Consider the following 19,226-nt stretch of genomic DNA (forward strand, 5'->3'; position numbering starts at 1 on the left):
AGCATTCTGTTAAATAAAAGTACCAGTTTATAATGTATGTCATTGCATGTTAATATTCTTTGAGTCCCTAATGATGAAATGCGGTTCTCAAATGTGTCTGACTTCCACCTGAATCCAAGGGAGTCACGTACACAAGGCTAGAACAGGATGCAGTGCCGCTTTGGAATATGAGTGTTTCTATGACACTTGCCCTTGAATTTAAGTGAGAACCATAACAGATGTGAGAGTTATGATGAGGACAACCTAATTTAAGTTTTATAAATTTTAGGAAATGTCATCTTTTATTGGTTTCAGAGACTTTTTCAAATGTTTTAAACACAATTTTCAGATAACAATAATGAAAAGCTGAGCCCCAAACCAGGGACAGGTGAACCAGTTTTAAGTTTGCACTACAGCACAGAAGGAACAACTACAAGCACAATAAAACTGAACTTTACAGATGAATGGTAAGTTCATATTTTTGTAAAGATGTTCTTAGCCATTTTGTAGGATTTTGTTAGATATTATATGCAGCACTTCATCATCTTTGTGCCTTGCTTTGCTATAATGTGTGCTTCAGAATCACTTGGAGAGCTCGTTAAAACAGAGGACTGGGCCCTACTCAGAGTTTATTCAGATTGAGGAGGGATCCGAGAATTTGCATTTCTAGAAACTTCCCAGGTGATGCTGATGTTGCTAGTTCTGAGATATTCCTTTTGATAGAAAATGCCGAAGATAAAAAGAATTAATCACCTATAGATCATTTGTGTAAAAATAATGAACCTAGCATTTTGGAGCTTTTTGTAGTCTTGGTCCTGTGTATGTATGTGTGTGTGTATATATATATATATGTATGATTTTTGTTTTGAGTTTTAAATCGTAATTTTAATCGTGTTGAATGTACTCTATTCTCCCCTGCATTTATTTGACTTAACTTTATAATAAATATTCACGTTACTACTTAGCTTTCATAAATGTTATTTTACTCCCTGTATATAGCCCATCAAGTAGATGTACTACAGTGCTCTTAACCATTTCTCTTTAATTGGGCAGTGAATTTGTTTATCCTTTTTTTTACTTAACTAAATAAGACTATAATGAATATCTTTGTTTACAGGCTTTTTTCCTACCTTTAAGATTACTGATTTGAGCTATGTTTCCAGAAATGAACTATATCTAGGTCAAAGATATTGCCAAATTACTTTCAAAAGAATCTTGTATCATTCCATTTTACTAGCAGCATATGAAAGTACACATTTGCTATCTCTGGGCCAATATTCAATATATTCATTTATTTTTAACTTGTATATTTGATTTTAAAATAACATTTGTTTCTATTTAATTGATTACTAGTAAGGTTGAGCTTTATATTTATTTAATGGTTGTATAGGTTCTCTTTAATGATATTTCTGATTATGTTTATTCCCATTAACCTAGTTAAATCTTACTCTTTTAAAAAAATCAGTTATGTAGGCTTCTTATATTCTTTCCCACTGTCTCATGGCCTTCTGCTTCAGATTGTCTCCAACACTTTTATTTACATTTATTACTATTGCTATTTAATATTAATAAAAAAGTAATATGATCTTTCCTAATATATCATTAATTATGTATTAATATAACTACATATTATATATAGTAATTGTATTAATCATTTAATAACCAATATATTAATTACTTGGTATAATTAATATATTAACATACTTATTCACATATTAATATAATATATAATATGCATAAATAATATATAATGTAGTTATATATTGTTTATTAATATATAATTAATTATATGTTCATATGCTATTAATATTTATGTATTTCAATTCACTGGTTTCTATTTGTGTTTACGTGTGTATGTATTTTACATTAAAATCTGTGATTAAGTGGTATTTTCAAATATTATAGAATACTTTCTATGTTCCAGACCCTATTGTAGACATGGGGAGTGCATCAGTGAAAAAAATAGGGGAAAAAAACCTCTGTCCTGTAGGAACTCACATTCTAGGTGGAGGAGACAGACAATACACATAATAAATAAGTGAATTGTATAATACATTAGAGTACTAAGTGCTCTGGAAGAAAAGAGAGCAGGTGAGGGTGGTTGACAGGGTGGGCAGCATCATTGGGAGGATGAGGAGGAGTGAGCTGTGCACAGCTTGGGGAAGAGCAGAGAGAAAGCCAGCACAAGGCTCTGCAGGAGCAGACCTACTATGTGTAAGGATCTGTAGGGGAAGCATACATGTGTAGCCAGAGGGGAGTGACCAAAGGAGAGAGCAATGGCAGAAAAGGTCAGCCGAGTAAGTGAGGAGGACATTTGAAGGATAGAGGATATCTGGTTGCTGTGTAGACATAGGCCGTCGGTAGAGGTGGGAGATCAGAGAACAGGCTGTGGCACTAGCAAGGTGAGCGGCGGCGGTGCCTTGGGCAGGACGGGCACAGGGGAGGTAGTAAGAGGAGACTGGATTCTGGATATGTATTTGAAGGTGCAGTCAATAGAATTTCTTTATGAGCCCTAGCGTTTGACCTCTGCTTTTTAAAATTAGGATATCTATGGCCCTTTCTCTTAATATGTAATTTAAGATCACAGAAGATTATCATTCGTATTCTGTTTGTCTTTTCTATTCTCATAATTCTGGACAGAGGGGCTGGTTTCTTATAAAGAATCTCATTTGAGCACTATTTTTTTTTTTTAAGAAAAAAAAGGTTCAGTCCCTCTTCTTTTGAACTTGTCCGTCTCTAAAAACTGACCGTGAATTATATTCTCTTACTCACCAGTTTCTTATTTCTTTATCAAAGAAGTAATTAGCTTTTTTTTTTCTGATTATGAGAGTATTCAATATTCATTGTAAAAAAAATTTCAAGAAAGAATGCAGTCTTTTTTCATCTCTGCCACAGAGCGTCCTACTCTTAGTTTAGTTTCTTTGAGGACAAATGAGGCAATTGAGCCAATGGACTAAGAGCTTGGACTCCAGTTTTTCTCACCTGAAAATGGGCATATTTAATAGAACCTACTTCAGAGGTGCTTGTAGAGTTAGTGAGACCACGCAGAAAAAGTATATGACACTTAGCACATTGACGAGCCCTAAAGAATCGCTAGCTGCAAGTACCATCTTTTGTAAACTGCCTTTCAGATCCTTGGCACAGTTTTCTTCTGCAGTGTTTGCCTTTTTCTTCTTGATTTATAAGAGGTGTTTATTTCTATAGGAATAAGTGGGGTGATACCATTGACTTCCCTTTGTTGCAGATATTTCCCCCAGTTTGTTGTGTCTTTCAGTTTTATGGTAGTTTTGCTTGAAAAGCCTGTCCTTCCCAGGATTAGGGAGAAAGCTTTCTCTTGTTTTCCTCTTAATTTCTATGATTTTATATCAAAAATTATATGTTTAGTCCTTCTATAACTTATTTCTCCATAAAGTGTGCTATAGAGCTATAGCTTAATTTTTCCACATGGTGGTTCCTTTGTCCCAGTCTCTTCATTTCTCTGTGATTTAAAATGCCATATTAACATATGCTAAATTTATTTACTTTGTTACTTTGTCTTTTCCACTAATGGCTCTCAGTTCCTACATCAGTGCCATGATGTTTTAATCATCATAACTATTATACATGAGCATTTTATTTATGCCTGTGTCATAGCTTTCTCAGTGGAATATGACATTAGTTTCTCTTTACCCAAGTGACTATATACTTTTTTCTGGTTAAAAAGAAATACATACTAATTGCAAAAAAGAATTCAAAATTTACAGAAAAGCACAAAAGAATCACTGACAATAATGCTACTGAAATGATACTTACCACTGCCTGTTCTTTCTGACATTTTTCTCTGGGAATATACCCAGATGGATACACATTCATTTTTTTTTTTTTAATTCCATATTATACATGGATGCCCTTTTTTTAAAAAAAATCAAATTGACGTTTGTAATTAGCCCAAAAGCGTTTTTTATAAAATCTTGGCCAAAAATTTCATGATAATTTGTATTGTTTACTGAGTCACTGATACTTGTCTATAATTAATGGTTTTTAGGTTATCGTAACTGTTAAGTTTCATTTCCTTGTTCACATTTATTCTAAATTAGAGAAATTGTCACATTTCTGTTAATTTAATTTTAATCTGAGTCAGATACATTTTCCCCTATTTTCTTTCCCACTAAATTCCCTCTCTATAATATGTGATGCCATGATTGGTCGTCGCAGAAATTTATTGAAATTGTTTATTTAAATTGGTCTAGCATTCTGCTGTCACCAAAAATGCTAGTAGAATTATGGCCATCATCAGGTGGGTAGTAAAACTAACCCAGAAAACGTCTTCGGCTTCTACAAACTGGTGCCCAGTCACCTGCCATATTGAACAACAGTCCGAACTGGAAGTGGTCCGCAGAGGGCAGTGCAAAGACCAAAGAAATGTCTAGGCCTTTTTTAAAGTATTAATTTTAAAGTAGCCTAGGGAAAAAATAAAATAAAAGTAGCCTAGAACAACAAATTGGGCATATGATCAAAGTCTGTAGAATCAGTAAGGATTAGGGTGAACTGTCCCTAGTGAGGGTAAGAAGGGAGACAATGTAATTAAGTTATGAAATTCAAGAGAGAGCTGGATAGAAAGGTGAAGCCAATCATAGAAGCATTAAAACAGTGTGGAAGTGGTCCTTTTGTATTTCTAGGTCTCCTTTTTAAGATAAGTAGGTTAGAGTAGTCACCTTGATTATCAAAAGTGGTATTTTGTAAGTACTATTAAAATAATACACCCTACATTTTATCTGAGCTTGAATTTTTGTTTATTATTAACTTACTGGTGGGACCACTTGCTTTGTTTTGATGACAGGAGCAGTACAACCTCCAGTTCTAGAGGGAACGGTACCCATAGCAAACCGGAGGGTCAGGAGGAGTCCCTGGTCCCACAGAGCTCGGAGCTGCCTCCAGTAGAAGATAGCGAGACAGGTAAGCTGTGACCATGCTTTGTCATCACAATCCCCAATGATGGACGTCCACCCATTTTTCTGATCCCTCAGTGGTGCCCTTTGGTTTCTTGTTTTTAATGAATTACTTTTTCCTCTAGTCTAGCTATTCCTGTTGATAAATAGGTAATAGGTTCACCGGGAAGGGACTGTCAGCATTTCAGATGGGGCATCACAGTGCAGCCCAGTTTCCCTCTGTGCCCAAATGGCCAGGAGACGTGGTCACCGCACTGACAGTGTGTGCAGTCAGTGTCACTTTGGATCTCCTGCCGTTTTTATACCCAGCAGTGGAATTCAGAGTATCTGTCTAGATTTTTTTCAGTGTGTATGTGGTTTATGGAGGAAAAGAAAGAAGGAATATGATCTAAATGAGTTATGAGTGAATCTTGTTTCATACAAGAAGTGTCATTTAGGGACTTTTTCAGAACCCTTTCCTAGAATGTTTTTATGTCACACTAGAGGGCCCGGTGCATGAATTTGTGCATAGGTTGGGGTCCCTCAGGATGGCCTGCGGAGATTGGGCTCCAGCTCGCACCCCCACCCTTGCAGCCCCAGCTCGCGCTCGCAGCCCCGCCTGGCACCCTGCCTTGGCCTGGCACCTCCCCCTCACCTGCTCCACCTTCCCGCCTGCGGGACAATCAGTCAGGGCCAGGGCCCCCACCGCCGCCACTGGTTGCCATCTGTGGGGCGATTGGGCCCCCGCTCACACCTGCCTTGACCTGGTGCCACCCGCTCACCTGCTCCACCATCCTGCTGCGGTCCTGCTCTCGTCGGGGCCCATCAGGGCTGGCAGCGCCTCTACTGTTGCCCGCTTCCAGCACTGCATTGACGCCACCTGCCATGTTCCATGCCACCCTCTGATAGTCAGCGCACGTCATAGCAAGTGGTTGAACTCACAGTCAAACGACCGTCCGAGGCGACAATTTGCCGGATTATATGAAAGTTAGAGTCTAGCAAAGAGCTTGAAACAGTCGATTCTCAATAATTATTTGATGAATGGAGGAATAAATGAATTCTGTTTCTTAAGAAGTGAACAGATACTGCAGTGTAACAGAGTTTACGAGAATTAAATATGTGTAAGACAACTGTCCAATTAGGTAAGCAGATGTCCAGTTAGGAATAAAAAACGGATCCTTCATGGGTCTTAGAGTTAAATCCCAGAATTAAGTGTTTTCAATGGACAAAACAGAATTTAAAGTAGGCTCAACTGTACTATTGGTTCATGATAGTTCAGGTTATGCCAAATGTTTGAGGGGCTGAAAAATACTCTGTATTAAGTTTAGCTTTTGTGACGATTAGAAACAAGCAAGATAAGGTCATCTTGGCTGTGAGGCATCATTGTCACCAGATATTCTCACATATAGTTCCCAAAGGTTGGCATCTCTGGAAGGGGCTGAGGGCACCCCTCCTTGAGGGTGTTCGTATTTGTGCATGTCTGTATTTGTGTCATATTGAGGGGAGGTTCATCTGAGTATCTAAAGTTTCCATGGCCCCCAAAGGGTTAAGCACTACTTATACATAAGAGAGCTGGAGTATTAAGTTGGTGGTTATTTTCCTACAAACAGTTTGGGCCCTGGCCGGTTTGGTTCAGTGGTTAGAGCATCAGCCTACACACAAAATGGTCATGGGTTCGATTCCCAGTCAAGGGCACGTACCTTGGTTGCAGGTTTGATCCCCAGCCACAGTCAGGGCACATGTGGGAGGCAACCAATCGATGTGTCTCTCTCACGTCAATGTCTTTCTCTCTCCCTCCCTCCTTACTCCCTTCCACTCTTCCTCTGAAAATCAATGAAAAAAATATCTTCAGGTGAGGATTAAAACAAAAAATAATGCGGATTTAATGATCATTTGGTTTATTTCCCAGAAGCTCCTGAAGAATCCTCAGAGGATGTGAACACATCCCAGGAAGGTGCATCTGCAGAAAGCACAGTTCAGAGCCAAGTAGACACAGGTGAGCTGTCTTCTCTCTAGTTGCTTCAGGTGTTAGTCTCCTAGAGTCAGGTAATTTCCAAATAGATGTGTTGTGGAATTTTCCCCTCCGTTTAGGGAATATTTTAGTTTATATTAGAAAGTAAATATAACTAAAGGCCTGGTGCACAGATTCATGCACTGATGGGGTCCCTCGGCGTGGCCTGCGGGGATCAGGCTGAAACCGGCAGTTCAATACCCCCAAGGGATGTAAAAGTGCGTGAAGCGGCAGCTGGCTGGGGAGGAGCCTGAGCCCGGGCCAGGCACCGTGCTGCTCCCGCTCATCCCAGCCCCCCTGCGCCTGCCACTGCCACCACTCGGTAGACTTGCTGCTGCTCTGCTGTGGTCTCCACGCGCCTGTCCTAGGGCAATATTGGCATGCCCATGACTGAGAAGCGGCCGCAGGCTTGCACCCAGTCAGTCCCGATGCCGGTCTCAATCCTGGTCCTGATTCGGATGGGGGAGGGCCGCACACGGGGAGTGTCCGCTGGGGAGGCTTGTGCCGCTGCAGCTGCACTTGCCAGCTGTGAGCCCGGCGTCTGGCGCCCGTCAGTCAGCTGAGTGCTGCTCCCGCTGTGGGAGCACACTGACCACCAGAGGGCAGCTCTTGCGTTGAGCATCTGCCCCCTTGTGGTCAGTGCGCATCATAGTGAACAGTCGAACAGTTGTTTAGGCTTTCATATATATAGATACTTTATATTAGAAAATGTCTGTGTCAGCTTTGAAGTTAGATGAAATAGTCAAGGTTGCCAACATAACCACCTGTTACTACTTTATTTTCCAACAGCACAATCAGACAAGTTCTCATCTGAGCCGTCGGATTCCAGCTCAGGAGAAAGGAACGACTTCAATCCTGATAGTCCTTGTGGGGTTCCAGAAGACACTGCTTTGTCTGAGAAAGGCTGGGAACCAGGGACTTCGGATCAGACCAGTGCTGACAGCACTGCCCATCTCAGCAGCCCTGATGCAGAGCCTAAGACACAGACAGAAGCTGTGGGGCCCGTGCCTCCCGAGGAAACATCAGCCACAGACTCTGCTCTCCAGGACACCGATGACAGTGACGATGACCCAGTCCTGATCCCAGGTGCCAGGTATCGAGCAGGACCTGGTGACAGGTTGGTAAATTTTTAATTAAAATGAACTGTAAAAAGTATAATTCACAAGTCTTTCTTTGAAGTCACATAAAGGAGTCTCCATTTTGGACAGTTGCTTTCTCTAAGGATGTCTTAGTCATGTAAACTTATGGAGCTTTTCAAACGAAATCATTTCACATGGTACCTTCTCTAAGCAGAGTGTGCATGAAGAGGGAGCACAGTCTCCCGCTGTTTCTCTGACACTGAGGCTGCTCCTCAGCTTGCAGGTGGGAGGGAGGAACGGCCAGCAGCTTAGTCGTGAAGTCGGGTATAGTTAGGCATCATATTGCCCTGTGGACATCCTGTCCTTTAGCAGGTTTTTGGATACTTTTTACTCTTCAGTGTATCTGATTTTCTGTTGACACTGGATAAGGTAGTGTGATAGCAGTTCTTGTTTTGAGAACATTATTTTTCTCTGATTTCTACTAAATTTTAGTAACTTAATTTAGAAACTGAAAAATTATACCAAATAACAAATATTGTAACCATGATAAAGAATTGAATTGCTACCCAGCCAGCGTAGCTCAGTGGTTGAGCATTGACCTGTGAACCAGGAGGTCACGGTTTGATTCCTGGTCAGGGCACATGCCCATGTTTCGGGCTCGATCCCAAGTGTGGGGCATGCAGGAGGCAGCTGATCAATGATTGATGTTTCTATCTCTCCCTCTTCCTTCCTCTCTGAAATCAATCCTATATAATAAAAGCCTAATATGCTAAGTGTCTGGTTGTCCGGTCATCCATTCAACCAATCAAAGTGTAATATGCTAATGATATGCTAAGGCCGCTCAGCTGCTCACTATGACATGCACTGACCACCCGGGGGCAGACAGTCAACCGGTTGACCAGTTGCTATGATATGCACTTACCACCAGGGGGCAGACAGTCAACCAGTTGACCAGTCGCTATGATGTGCACTGACCACCAGGGGGCAGATGCTCCAACTGGTAGGTTAGCTTGCTACTGGGGTCCGGCCGATCAGGACTGAGCGAGATGAGCCGGACATGCCCTGGAGCTCTCCCATGGTCCATCCCACAGTCCCTCCCTGGCTGGCCAACCTCCCGCGTCCCTCCCGGCCCCGATCGTGCACCGGTGGGGTCCCTCGGCCTGGCCTGCATCCTCTTACAATCCAGGACCCCTCGGGGAATGTCGGAGAGCTGGTTTTGGCCTGATCCCACAGGCCATGCCGAGGGACTTTACTGGTGCACAAATTCATGCACTGGACCTCAAGTAAAAAAAATTATTAAAAAAAAGAATTGAATTCCTAACATGGTCAGGTACTTTTCCCTATATTTGTACTTGGAGATTAATCATACGTCTCTACCTGCACACATTAGTCTTCAGCGTTCTTAGTATATGTTTTAGACAACTAACACTCTCATACCCAGAGGGAGTCCCACAAGGTTAGCAGGCATAGCACATTTAGAAAATCAAATTGACAATTTCTAAAACCTAGGGTGGAGAGTGAGAGTTGTGTTTAAGTCTGAACATTTAAGGCCTCTGTGGTATAAAGGACACGTGTCCTTGTTTTTTTCTGTACATAGGTAACAAAAACAATACTAAGGTCATAATGAAAAATAAAATTTAACTATCCACTTTTAAATAAAACATACTATATCACTATCCAGATTTGTTTGCTTAAATAAGAAATTGTATTTTTAATAGATACTAGACACTTGCAGAAAATCATAATTATTTAGCAGCTTCTGTCCAGGCTAGTTACAACACTTTTTTTTTTTTTTTTTACCAAGCGTGCTTTATACTTGAGGAATCTGAGGTACCAAGCATGGGTTCTCTATATTCTAGACCTAAGTGCAATTTTTTAAAAAACAGTAGTATAACATTAGTGGAAAAGGAGGAATCGTGTGTGCTGGCTCCACGCTGTGCGGTGTGTGCACTCTTGAATTCATGCTCTCCTTCCCCGCATCCAGATCTGAGACCGTCTCTGGGACTGCATTTGCTTCCCTGCTTTTCCTAATGAACTTATGTGATAGTCTGTATACTGATTTTAGGTATTTAACCTTAGTTTGTCCCCTGTGTTATTTTGTTTTATTCTATAGGACATGGTAGTAAACTTACTGAAGAGTCCCCGAAGGATAAAATCTTTACCCTTAGAGAAACTCAGTTGAAGAACAGAGGACAGTACACAAGCCACTTATAAAACAGTTTTAATAAGCTTACGAAATTAAATACCGTGCTGTACAAAGATGTACATATGAATGTGATGCCAAACTGTTTATATCACTGCTTCACAGTTTCATCAATTTTTCTTTGATATTTAGGAATTTTGTTTGAATTATTCTTTCCTAGCTAATTACCAAAAATTTGTAAATGGTGAAAAATCTTCCTTCTGACTTTCATCTAAGTAGTTTTTAAGGTTCCTGACTTCCATAGCACCATCTTAAGTCTTGAGCTACCTGTATAAAATATACTTCACTATCTCTGCCCTTTCTATGGGCTCTTCATCCTGAGACTGCTGCCTGTTTATCTTCTGAATTCAGAGGAATAGCTATGTTGATTTTTATTCCAAAGTGTGAAGGTTTAAGACCCTTTGCTTCTTAGGAACATGGAAAAGAATCATTTACCAGCTTGTAAATAGGCATATGATTTTTGAGAATTTATTTCTGAAGGGACAAAGGATCCAAAGCTCTATTGTAAAACATTCAGTTCTTGGGGTCTCAGGGTACATTTCACACGTGGATAGGATGCCCAGTTAAAGTATGCATGTCTTAAAGAGAAGCTGACCAAGATTAGTTTGGTTAGGGTAGAAAAATGGTCCGAAATTAAAAATGGTGAAAGTGTGTATTTAGGTCTGTATTTTAATTTCTATAAAGAATTACATAGTAGAGCGCATAATTTCCTTTGTCCCAAATTACGTTGTTTTTTTTTTAAGTCCTCACCTGAGGACATACTTATTGATTTTTTAAAATATATTTTATTGATTTTTTATAGAGAGGAAGGGAGAGAGAGAGAGAGCCAGAAACATCAATGAGAGAGAAACATTGATCAGCTGCCTCCTGCACACCCCCTACTGGGGATGTGCCCGCAACCAAGGTACATGCCCTTGACCGGAATCGAACCTGGGACCCCTCAGTCCGCAGGCTGACGCTCTATCCACTGAGCCAAACCAGCCAGGGCTTGTTTTGTTTTTCTTAGAAGGGAAAGGAGGAAGAAAAAGAGAGAGAGAGAGAGAGAGAGAGAGAGAGAGAGAGAGAGAGAGAAACATCGATGTGAAAGAGAAACAGAGAAACATCAATGTGAGAGAGAAACATCGATTGGTTGTCTCCCATACATGCCCCGACTGGGGATCGAACTTCAAACCTTTCACTGTATGAGATGATGCTCCAACCAACTGAGCCACACAGGCCAGAGCCCAAATTTAATTTTTAAAAATGAAACCTAAAAAGTTTATAGCCAAGACATTTTGGACAAACATTTAATAAAAATATCAAAACAGTTCTTTGCAATGCAGAGTAATGATATCTTTTTAAAGAGTTGTATTCTTAAACTTTGGTTAAATAAATACGACCTTGGTTTTTACTTTTGGGCTGAGATTAAGCATGAGAAGGAAATGTCTTAGAAAATAAAGGCCTTAACAACTAACATGGCTATTTTAAAATGGAATGCTCTTATTAACTACAGCTAGTCTCGGTGTAAACAGAACTGGACCCTATAGCAGAGGTCCACAGACTTTTCCCTAAAAGGCCAGGGAGTGAATCTTCTAGGCTTTGCCGGCCAAGAGGAAAAATGGAGGCTGTTATGTAGGTCCTTGTATAATCATTTAAAACAGTGGTCGGCAAACTGCGGCTCGCAAGCCGCGGTTTGCCGCTCTGTTGACCGAGTTTGCCGACCACTGGGATAGGGGCTTAATCACAAGGAACAACAACAGCCTGTAATTATTGGAATCGAGAGTCTAGGTCAGTGGTCGGCAAACTCATTAGTCAACAGAGCGGCAAACGGTGGCTGCAGGGTTAGGTCCAAGAGCCATAGTTTGCTGCTCTTCCCTTTGTAGCCAGTCAGTCTGACAGAGAAACCAGGCGAGAGTGTATGGTAAAACACCTTGACTGGCAGATACCCAGAGTTTATGAAAAGTCTGTGATTCCCACATATTAGGTCCCTGTGAACTTGGTCTGGGGCAGGAACATAGAAGAGTAAATGGAAACTAAAGTGAAGGAAGAAATAAAAATGATATTGATAAAACAATACATAAAAATAGTACATGTGTCCCGTAGTGATTTTACGTACGGGATTTAGAAATAGACACACATGCCTGGGAGTGGGATGAATGGCAAGTGGGTTTTTATTTAAAGTGTTTTCAAGGTGCCTAATCCATCTTAGAGTAGAGGGCAGAGGCCTAGCTAGCAGCTCTTCCACCTGCAAAGTCCAGGAGTTCTCTGCTCAGAACTGGGGGCATCTAAGTAAGCTTCCTGCGAATAAGTTGTGGTTACAGACTCCAGAATTCAAGACATTAACTCTATAAACCTGTTAATGACTTTTTTAAAAAGTATTTATTTGCATAGAAATTTGGTTCTGGTAGCCGAAATTCTTCACATACTAGTAAATTTGCCATCACCTATTTAGTCACTTTCAGTATTTGTAATGATTCAAGTTTATTCTTTATTAAAGAAAATTGCAGAGAAAAAAGAATAATCATAGAGAAGAAACAGGGTTCCTAGGGCATTAAAAGCTGTGTTGTTCTTCGCTCCCTTGTTATATAGTCTTCTGGTTAGGACAGTGAGTCAACTCGGAGCTTAATTAGTTATTTCCCAAAAGAGCAGCTCAGCCCTGAGGGGTCTCCCAAGGTGCCCAGGGGATGGTATGAAAGATCTGAGTCCTGGCAGGTCCCTACACTGGAACAGGGCTGGGTTCTAACCTGTTTAAAAGACAAAGGTGTTAAGTGCAGGGTCTTCCTTCTAATCTGCCTTCAGTGAGTGTTTCTGCTTCCTTCATTTCCTCAACCATTCATTCAACCATTTAGTTGAATGACAGATTCTCACATAATACCCTAAATCACAAAGGGAAGCAAAGGTTTTTTCAGGTTGAGATGTTTGGTGATGAAAGTAGTGACCTTGATGCTTGACAAATCTGGTTCTTTGAGGTCTGTGAGTGACTTTATTGTGTTCCCTTCACTAGATTTATTATCAGAGGAACAACAATAGGTGATAGAATAATGAGGTAATTCAGTATGTTCCTTCATTCTTTTATTTTTCTTTACGATGAATTTGCCAGGTCGTCCTTTTCCACAGCTAACCACCTTTCCTATTAACAGTTAATACTCCTGGAACGTACTGAACTCTTCAGTGCTAAGCATCGTAAAGCAGGTTGCTTTTCACGAACTGTCTTAGCTGCATGACTGCATGGGGATAGAATGAAAGGAAACGTCCTGTGTGCACACCTAACGGATGCTCACGTCAAGTGTGTCATATGCTAAAGTGACTACAACCTGAAATGATGTACTTTAAATGTTGGTGACTTGCTTTGACTATGTTGTTGAGAAATGCAACTTAGGGTATTTTTAAAAGCTGTTTGGGATAACAGCAACTTTTTGTCATTATCTCATTTTCCTTGAGGTCATTAACTAAAAGTGGACTTGAGTCTAATTCTGTGCATAAAGATTCTGATTTTTTAAAAAGAACGCTGTATTCTTACAAATACCTTAATAACATAATAAGGCAACACATCAAGATAATACACTACTCTCAAACACTTCTGCAACCTGAAGATTAACACGGGGGTACATTTTAAAATATGACATTAAAGTGAACCTCGGAACCATTATTTATCTACACAAAACCTGGTGTGCTGACTAAATCAACCTGGTACCTTATTCTGGTGGCTCATGCCTATTATTTACCATTTGTTTCTGAAACAAAGTGGAATATGACACAATATATAGCAACAATCAGGAATACAACAATGGTGGAGTTCCCCATGGGGAATACCGAAATCAGCCAAAAACTAAGAAATCCCCTGTTAGTGTCTCAAAATTGTTTTTGCTTTTATGCTGGTGTTTCTAGGCTGTTTTCACATTAAGGTATGTTTGAAGTAACTTTTAGCAAATTGGTCTGTTGCCAATTATCACTTTCTAGTTAAATAACAGTAAGATGGAATTTGTTTCAGGGCTTTTTTGAATTTCTGGTTTATACCTTTTATCCCAAGTACTCAAAGCCAGTTTCTGCTCTTACAACGAAAATTTTAACTAAAAAATACCATGTTGCTTTAAATGAGTCACATTTAACCATTGAAGTGGATATTATTATGAACTGGTGAACCGTGATAAGCAGAAATGTGACCCTTACCTCCCTCAGAGGGAATGAGATTAGACTCCTTCTGCTCTGCCTCAGATGCTTCTTTCTACCAGAGAGATGGTCTGGGGAAGTTTCTAAGAAAAGGCAGTCTCTTCCTGCCCTTGTTCCTCATTCCTATTTTTGTCTTCCACTCATTTTCGCCTTTTGTGATTTTAACTCAGCATTTTATATGCGTCCATTTTCTTTCCTTTCTTGGCATATCAATTATACTTTTATTTTACTTCTTTTAGTGATTGCCCAAGAGTTTATTTCTGAAATTTTTCATACATATTAATGTCTTTTATGAATTTTAAATCATACACCAAGTTAGTATAATGAATCATAAAAGAAATGGTAACTAATATTCTCAAAAACAACTTTGCAAACAGTAGGCTTTTAAGGAATATTTGTTTGCTGCTTGGTGTTCTTCATATGTATGAATATGTGTTCAATGGAAAATTTACAATAAAAGAGTACACTCTCTTTTTACCTAGAGAACCGCTTTAAACTCCCAGCAACAGTGCCTGTTTTCCTGTGATACTTCTATCTGCCACTGACAGATAGAAGTCTTGTTCATCTAATAGAGAGATCAGATTGTTTTATCATGACCTCATTATTAGTAAGGCTGAGCATCTTCTTATATATTTATTAACCATTCATTTCTTCTGTAATTTTTCTACTCATGTCCTTTGCCTATTTTTCTGTTATAATGTTCATTTTTCTTACTGACTTAATAGACTTTTTATATATTTTAGATTTTTGGCCTATTACATGTTGAAATACAATGTTTTAAATAACATATTCAGACTAAGAAACTTATTAAGTAGTATCATGTGTTAGGACAAGTTTCTTCTAATAAGTAAATCAGTCTTAAGAGCCCATTATTCTTCAGTCTCCAGCTCTGTCATCAGCTGAGCTCTTAGGAGAGTAAAGTCTGCCTCACTTGCCCCAAATCTGTACTCCACCATGGAATCCGTATAGCTTAGATGCTCTGGGAAGGTCTTTTTTTATTGCACGTTTGTTAATATTTATTCTCTTTTTCTTGACTTGTCTGTTCTTTGCTGGGAATATCTTTAAACAAAATCTCAAAACATATGTTTATCGCTATTACATGTTACCCTTAATTTCTTTTGGTTTCTATTTATGCCTTTACATTTCCTAATGTGGAGAGGAAAAATGGCATGGACTAGGACTTGTTTTATTTGTGGTAAACTGCACATGAATTTGTCTGTATTACATTTTTGTAAAACAGCCCTTTAAACCCCAGTGTGCCGCATGCTACTCCCCTTACCGTCCTAGCCAGGACCGAATCTCTAAGTGACCTGTTCACTAAAACATCTTGTTCTAGTAACTCAACTAGTCTCGTGGAGTCCCACTGTCATGTCTGCCTTTTGATGCTTTCCGTGGGGGTGCCTTACTGAGATAATATTTGGTCTACATATTTTCTGACTTACTGACTTTAATGTGCATCATTGCATTCCACAGTGGCCTGTGAGTGTTTTTCATTTATTTCTGTTCTTTTCTTTTCATATGTAACTCATAGACGCTCTGCTGTTGCCCGAATTCAGGAGTTTTTCAGGCGGAGGAAAGAAAGGAAGGAAATGGAAGAACTGGACACTCTGAACATTAGAAGGCCACTAGTGAAGATGGTTTATAAGGGCCATCGCAACTCCAGGACAATGGTACCAAGTGCTCGTGGCATTCTTTGCAGAATGTGCACTTTCATAGCATGAATGTTTTTGCATAACAATTATCCTCCTGTGTTGCCAGTGTGGCTCCATATAGCTGGCACCTTCATGGTTATCTCCAGACGCAAATCATTCTAGTCCTGTGATATATCAGAGAAGACCAATAGTTTTATAAGGAAACTCTACCCAGGAATTATTGTAGAGTTTAAATTTTTAACTTGTACAAGTAACCATTGCTGCTGCTTTTCTCTCTCACACTTGCTGTGTACTTTCCTAGTAGATTGTTTTGGAGAGAAGGGTTTGGATATATGAAACTCAGATTCATTGAGAAATATAGTCAGGTTGCTTTCATCGTCACCCTGTTAAGATGGACAAGTCAAGATTGGTTTTAGTCACTTTGCTCCCTGAACTTCAAGTTCTTCATCTGTGAATTGAACAGAATAGATCTGATTATCTCTGAGGTCTTTTCCAGTTTTTACAATCCCCACATCTGTGCACCCAGTGCTACATCCGTCACCTACTAAGGAAATATTGGGAGGTGGCTAGTGTGTCATAACTGTGATTCTGAACCATTTCTGTCTAGAAAGTGCTGTTCTCCCATTCACTGAGTTCTCAAAATGTATCTATAGAATCAGTTTTAAACTGCTTTCTTACTTTAGGGAAATAATAAGCTTTCTATAGAAATCAGTGGTAGTAACAATTTAATCATTCAAAAATAATGCTATTATTAATAGAAGTAACCAATTTACATTTCTTGCATTTTGCTGGTTAAAATTTTGGAGGAAAATAATTAGGGGATGGAATAAGAAAAAAAGAAGATAAGCAAGTAAAATAACAGCTCCAAGTAAGAACAGAATGGGTTCTTCTCTTTTGCTTCCCAAAAATAGCAAAGTGACAGCTGCAGATAAAGTGACTGGAAAATCCAATCTGAAGCACAAAGATTTTGATGGTTCATTAGTATGCATCCATTGAAAAAAATGTCATCATAACCACTCCAACTGTCTATTCCCTTGTCTCATTGCTTCATAAAAGTACATGTGTTTATATCTTTTCTTCTTAATTATGAGAACTTCAAATAACTAAGAAAAAGATTGGTACTTTTTGTTATACTGTCGAAAACCCAGAAATTTCATTCATTCATTTAGCAGTTAATTAATTCAGCACCTACTGTGTGCTAAGAGCCGTTACAGGCACTATAAACACAGTATTGAACAAGAACATATCCCTGTCCTCGTGGGGGACTCTTCATTACTGAAGGCCGGATTCCCTTTGCTGGCAAATCTGTCATGATTTGAAGATACTAGAAGACCAGGACGCTCTTCAATTTGTATTTTATTTTCTAAGCCAGTTAATTTTTTTAACACAAGAATAGAATAAGTCTTTATTTTCATAACTTTGATTTGAATTTCCTTATAACTTCCTTTTCTTAAACCCTTAGATAAAAGAAGCCAATTTCTGGGGTGCTAACTTTGTGATGAGTGGTTCTGACTGCGGCCATATATTCATCTGGGATCGTCACACCGCTGAGCATTTAATGCTTCTGGAGGCTGACAATCACGTGGTGAACTGCCTGCAGCCACATCCATTTGACCCAAGTAAGAGGACCTTGCATAAGGCAAGGGCAAGAAATCATTAGTGTGGCTCATCAGCCCCAGGGGTGTTCTAGTTAATGTACAAATAATCCGAATTATCTGTAGGCAGCCGCGGGAGTCACTTCTAGCTCTGCTTGGGTTTAAAACCAAAACGCACTTATAACCTGCTTTGGGCAGAAAGTATGGTGAAGTAGGTTAAAGAGTGTTCTCCTAATGTTTCTTCTAAGCTTTGTATTCGCTGTAAGAGATTCAGCTGATTGAACTTCTCACTACTCATCCAAACTGAACCTGCAAGGCTCACTGGCGTGCTCTTGCCTTCCATTGGAAATTGCCCGTAGTCTGAAATTATACTCTACAGCAGTGGTTCTCAGCCTTCCTAATGCCGCGGCCCTTTAACACAGTTCCTCATGTGTGGTGACCATGAAATTATTTTTGTTGCTACCTCATAACTGTAATTTTACTACTGTTATGAATCATAATGTAAATATCTGTGTTTTCTGATGGTCTTAGGCGACCCTGCTAGCGGTTCTCAACCTGCGGGTCGCGACCCACAGGTTAAGAACTGCTGCTGTAGAGCCTAACAGTGGTCGGCAAACGGCGGCTCGCGAGCCGCGGTTTGCCGCTCTGTTGACTAATGAGTTTGCCGACCACTGGCCTAAGACCATCGGAAAACACATTACGATTCATTAACAGTAGCAAAATTACAGTTATGAAGTAGCAACGAAAATAATTTTATGGTTGGGGTCACTACAACATGAAGAACTGTATTAAAGGGTCGCAGCATTAGAAAGGTTGAGAACCACTGTTCTAGAGTGACTTTTAGGAAATCTTCAAAATAATATTCTCAGTTAACGCATGCATCAGTACAGTTTCCACTGCAGCTCACTTTTGCTGTGATGAATACACAGGAAGTCCTCACTGAACGTCATAGATAGGATCTGCAACTTTAAGTAAAACAACATGTAACAAAACCGATTCTATCATAAGCTAATGATAATAAACAAGATTAAGTTTCTTCAGCATCCCATCAGTGGCACAGTGAAAAGACGTTGAACAGAACGACTTTATTCGAGGCCCTGATGTATATGTACATATGCCTGCATCTGTACCCTACAAACACATATTATATACATACACACACACACGTGTCTGTGTGCATAGCTTGAATAAATGCATGTGTTCTGAGTTTATGTTAACCCTACTTTTTGTTTCTAGTTCTAGCCTCGTCTGGCATAGATTATGACATCAAGATCTGGTCACCACTGGAAGAGTCAAGGATTTTTAACCGAAAACTTGCTGATGAAGTAAGATGTTTATTACACTTATTAGACCATAGTTTACCTTGTTCCTGAAATGCTTTCTTAAGAAATATCAAAGCAGCTCCTCCCTTAGTTGGTAACATAAAACAATTTCATGCAGGTAAGGAAGTCAGTTTTAAGAAAAAGAAAAATGAAGATAAAACCATGCCTAGAGGTAAAAATTGAACTAGTATTTTGCTAATTAGAAGACTGAGTATTAGTAATAGCAGATTAAGTGTTTTGTAGTTTAAGAAAAATAGGTTGACAATGCTTACTGCAGTAAAGAATCATTAAAATACTGTCCTTTTGAGAAAATCATTTCACTGCAGTGT

At 39.5% G+C, this 19,226-nt stretch overlaps 1 protein-coding gene across 16 annotated transcripts in view; it reads left to right on the top strand.

Moving 5' to 3' along the window:
- DCAF6 (DDB1 and CUL4 associated factor 6) overlaps positions 1-19,226 on the top strand; it is an 82,469-nt gene that overhangs the window by 60,433 nt on the left and 2,810 nt on the right. For 7 of the 16 annotated variants that reach the window (XM_080647890.1, XM_080647886.1, XM_080647888.1 and 4 more), the window contains 7 exons: positions 329-446; positions 4,799-4,914; positions 6,796-6,882; positions 7,687-8,014; positions 15,860-15,998; positions 17,443-17,599; positions 18,812-18,900. In XM_080647890.1, coding sequence (XP_080504016.1) covers positions 329-446; positions 4,799-4,914; positions 6,796-6,882; positions 7,687-8,014; positions 15,860-15,998; positions 17,443-17,599; positions 18,812-18,900 — 1,034 coding nt within the window. Of the gene's footprint in view, positions 1-328; positions 447-4,798; positions 4,915-6,795; positions 6,883-7,686; positions 8,015-13,162; positions 13,205-15,859; positions 15,999-17,442; positions 17,600-18,811; positions 18,901-19,226 lie in introns of all 16 variants that reach the window. The other 9 variants (XM_080647883.1, XM_080647891.1, XM_080647881.1 and 6 more) reach the window with 3 other exon arrangements.

The sequence above is a fragment of the Plecotus auritus genome, assembly GCF_963455305.1.
Source record: "Plecotus auritus genome assembly, chromosome: 12".
NCBI classification, from domain to species: Eukaryota; Metazoa; Chordata; class Mammalia; order Chiroptera; family Vespertilionidae; genus Plecotus; species Plecotus auritus.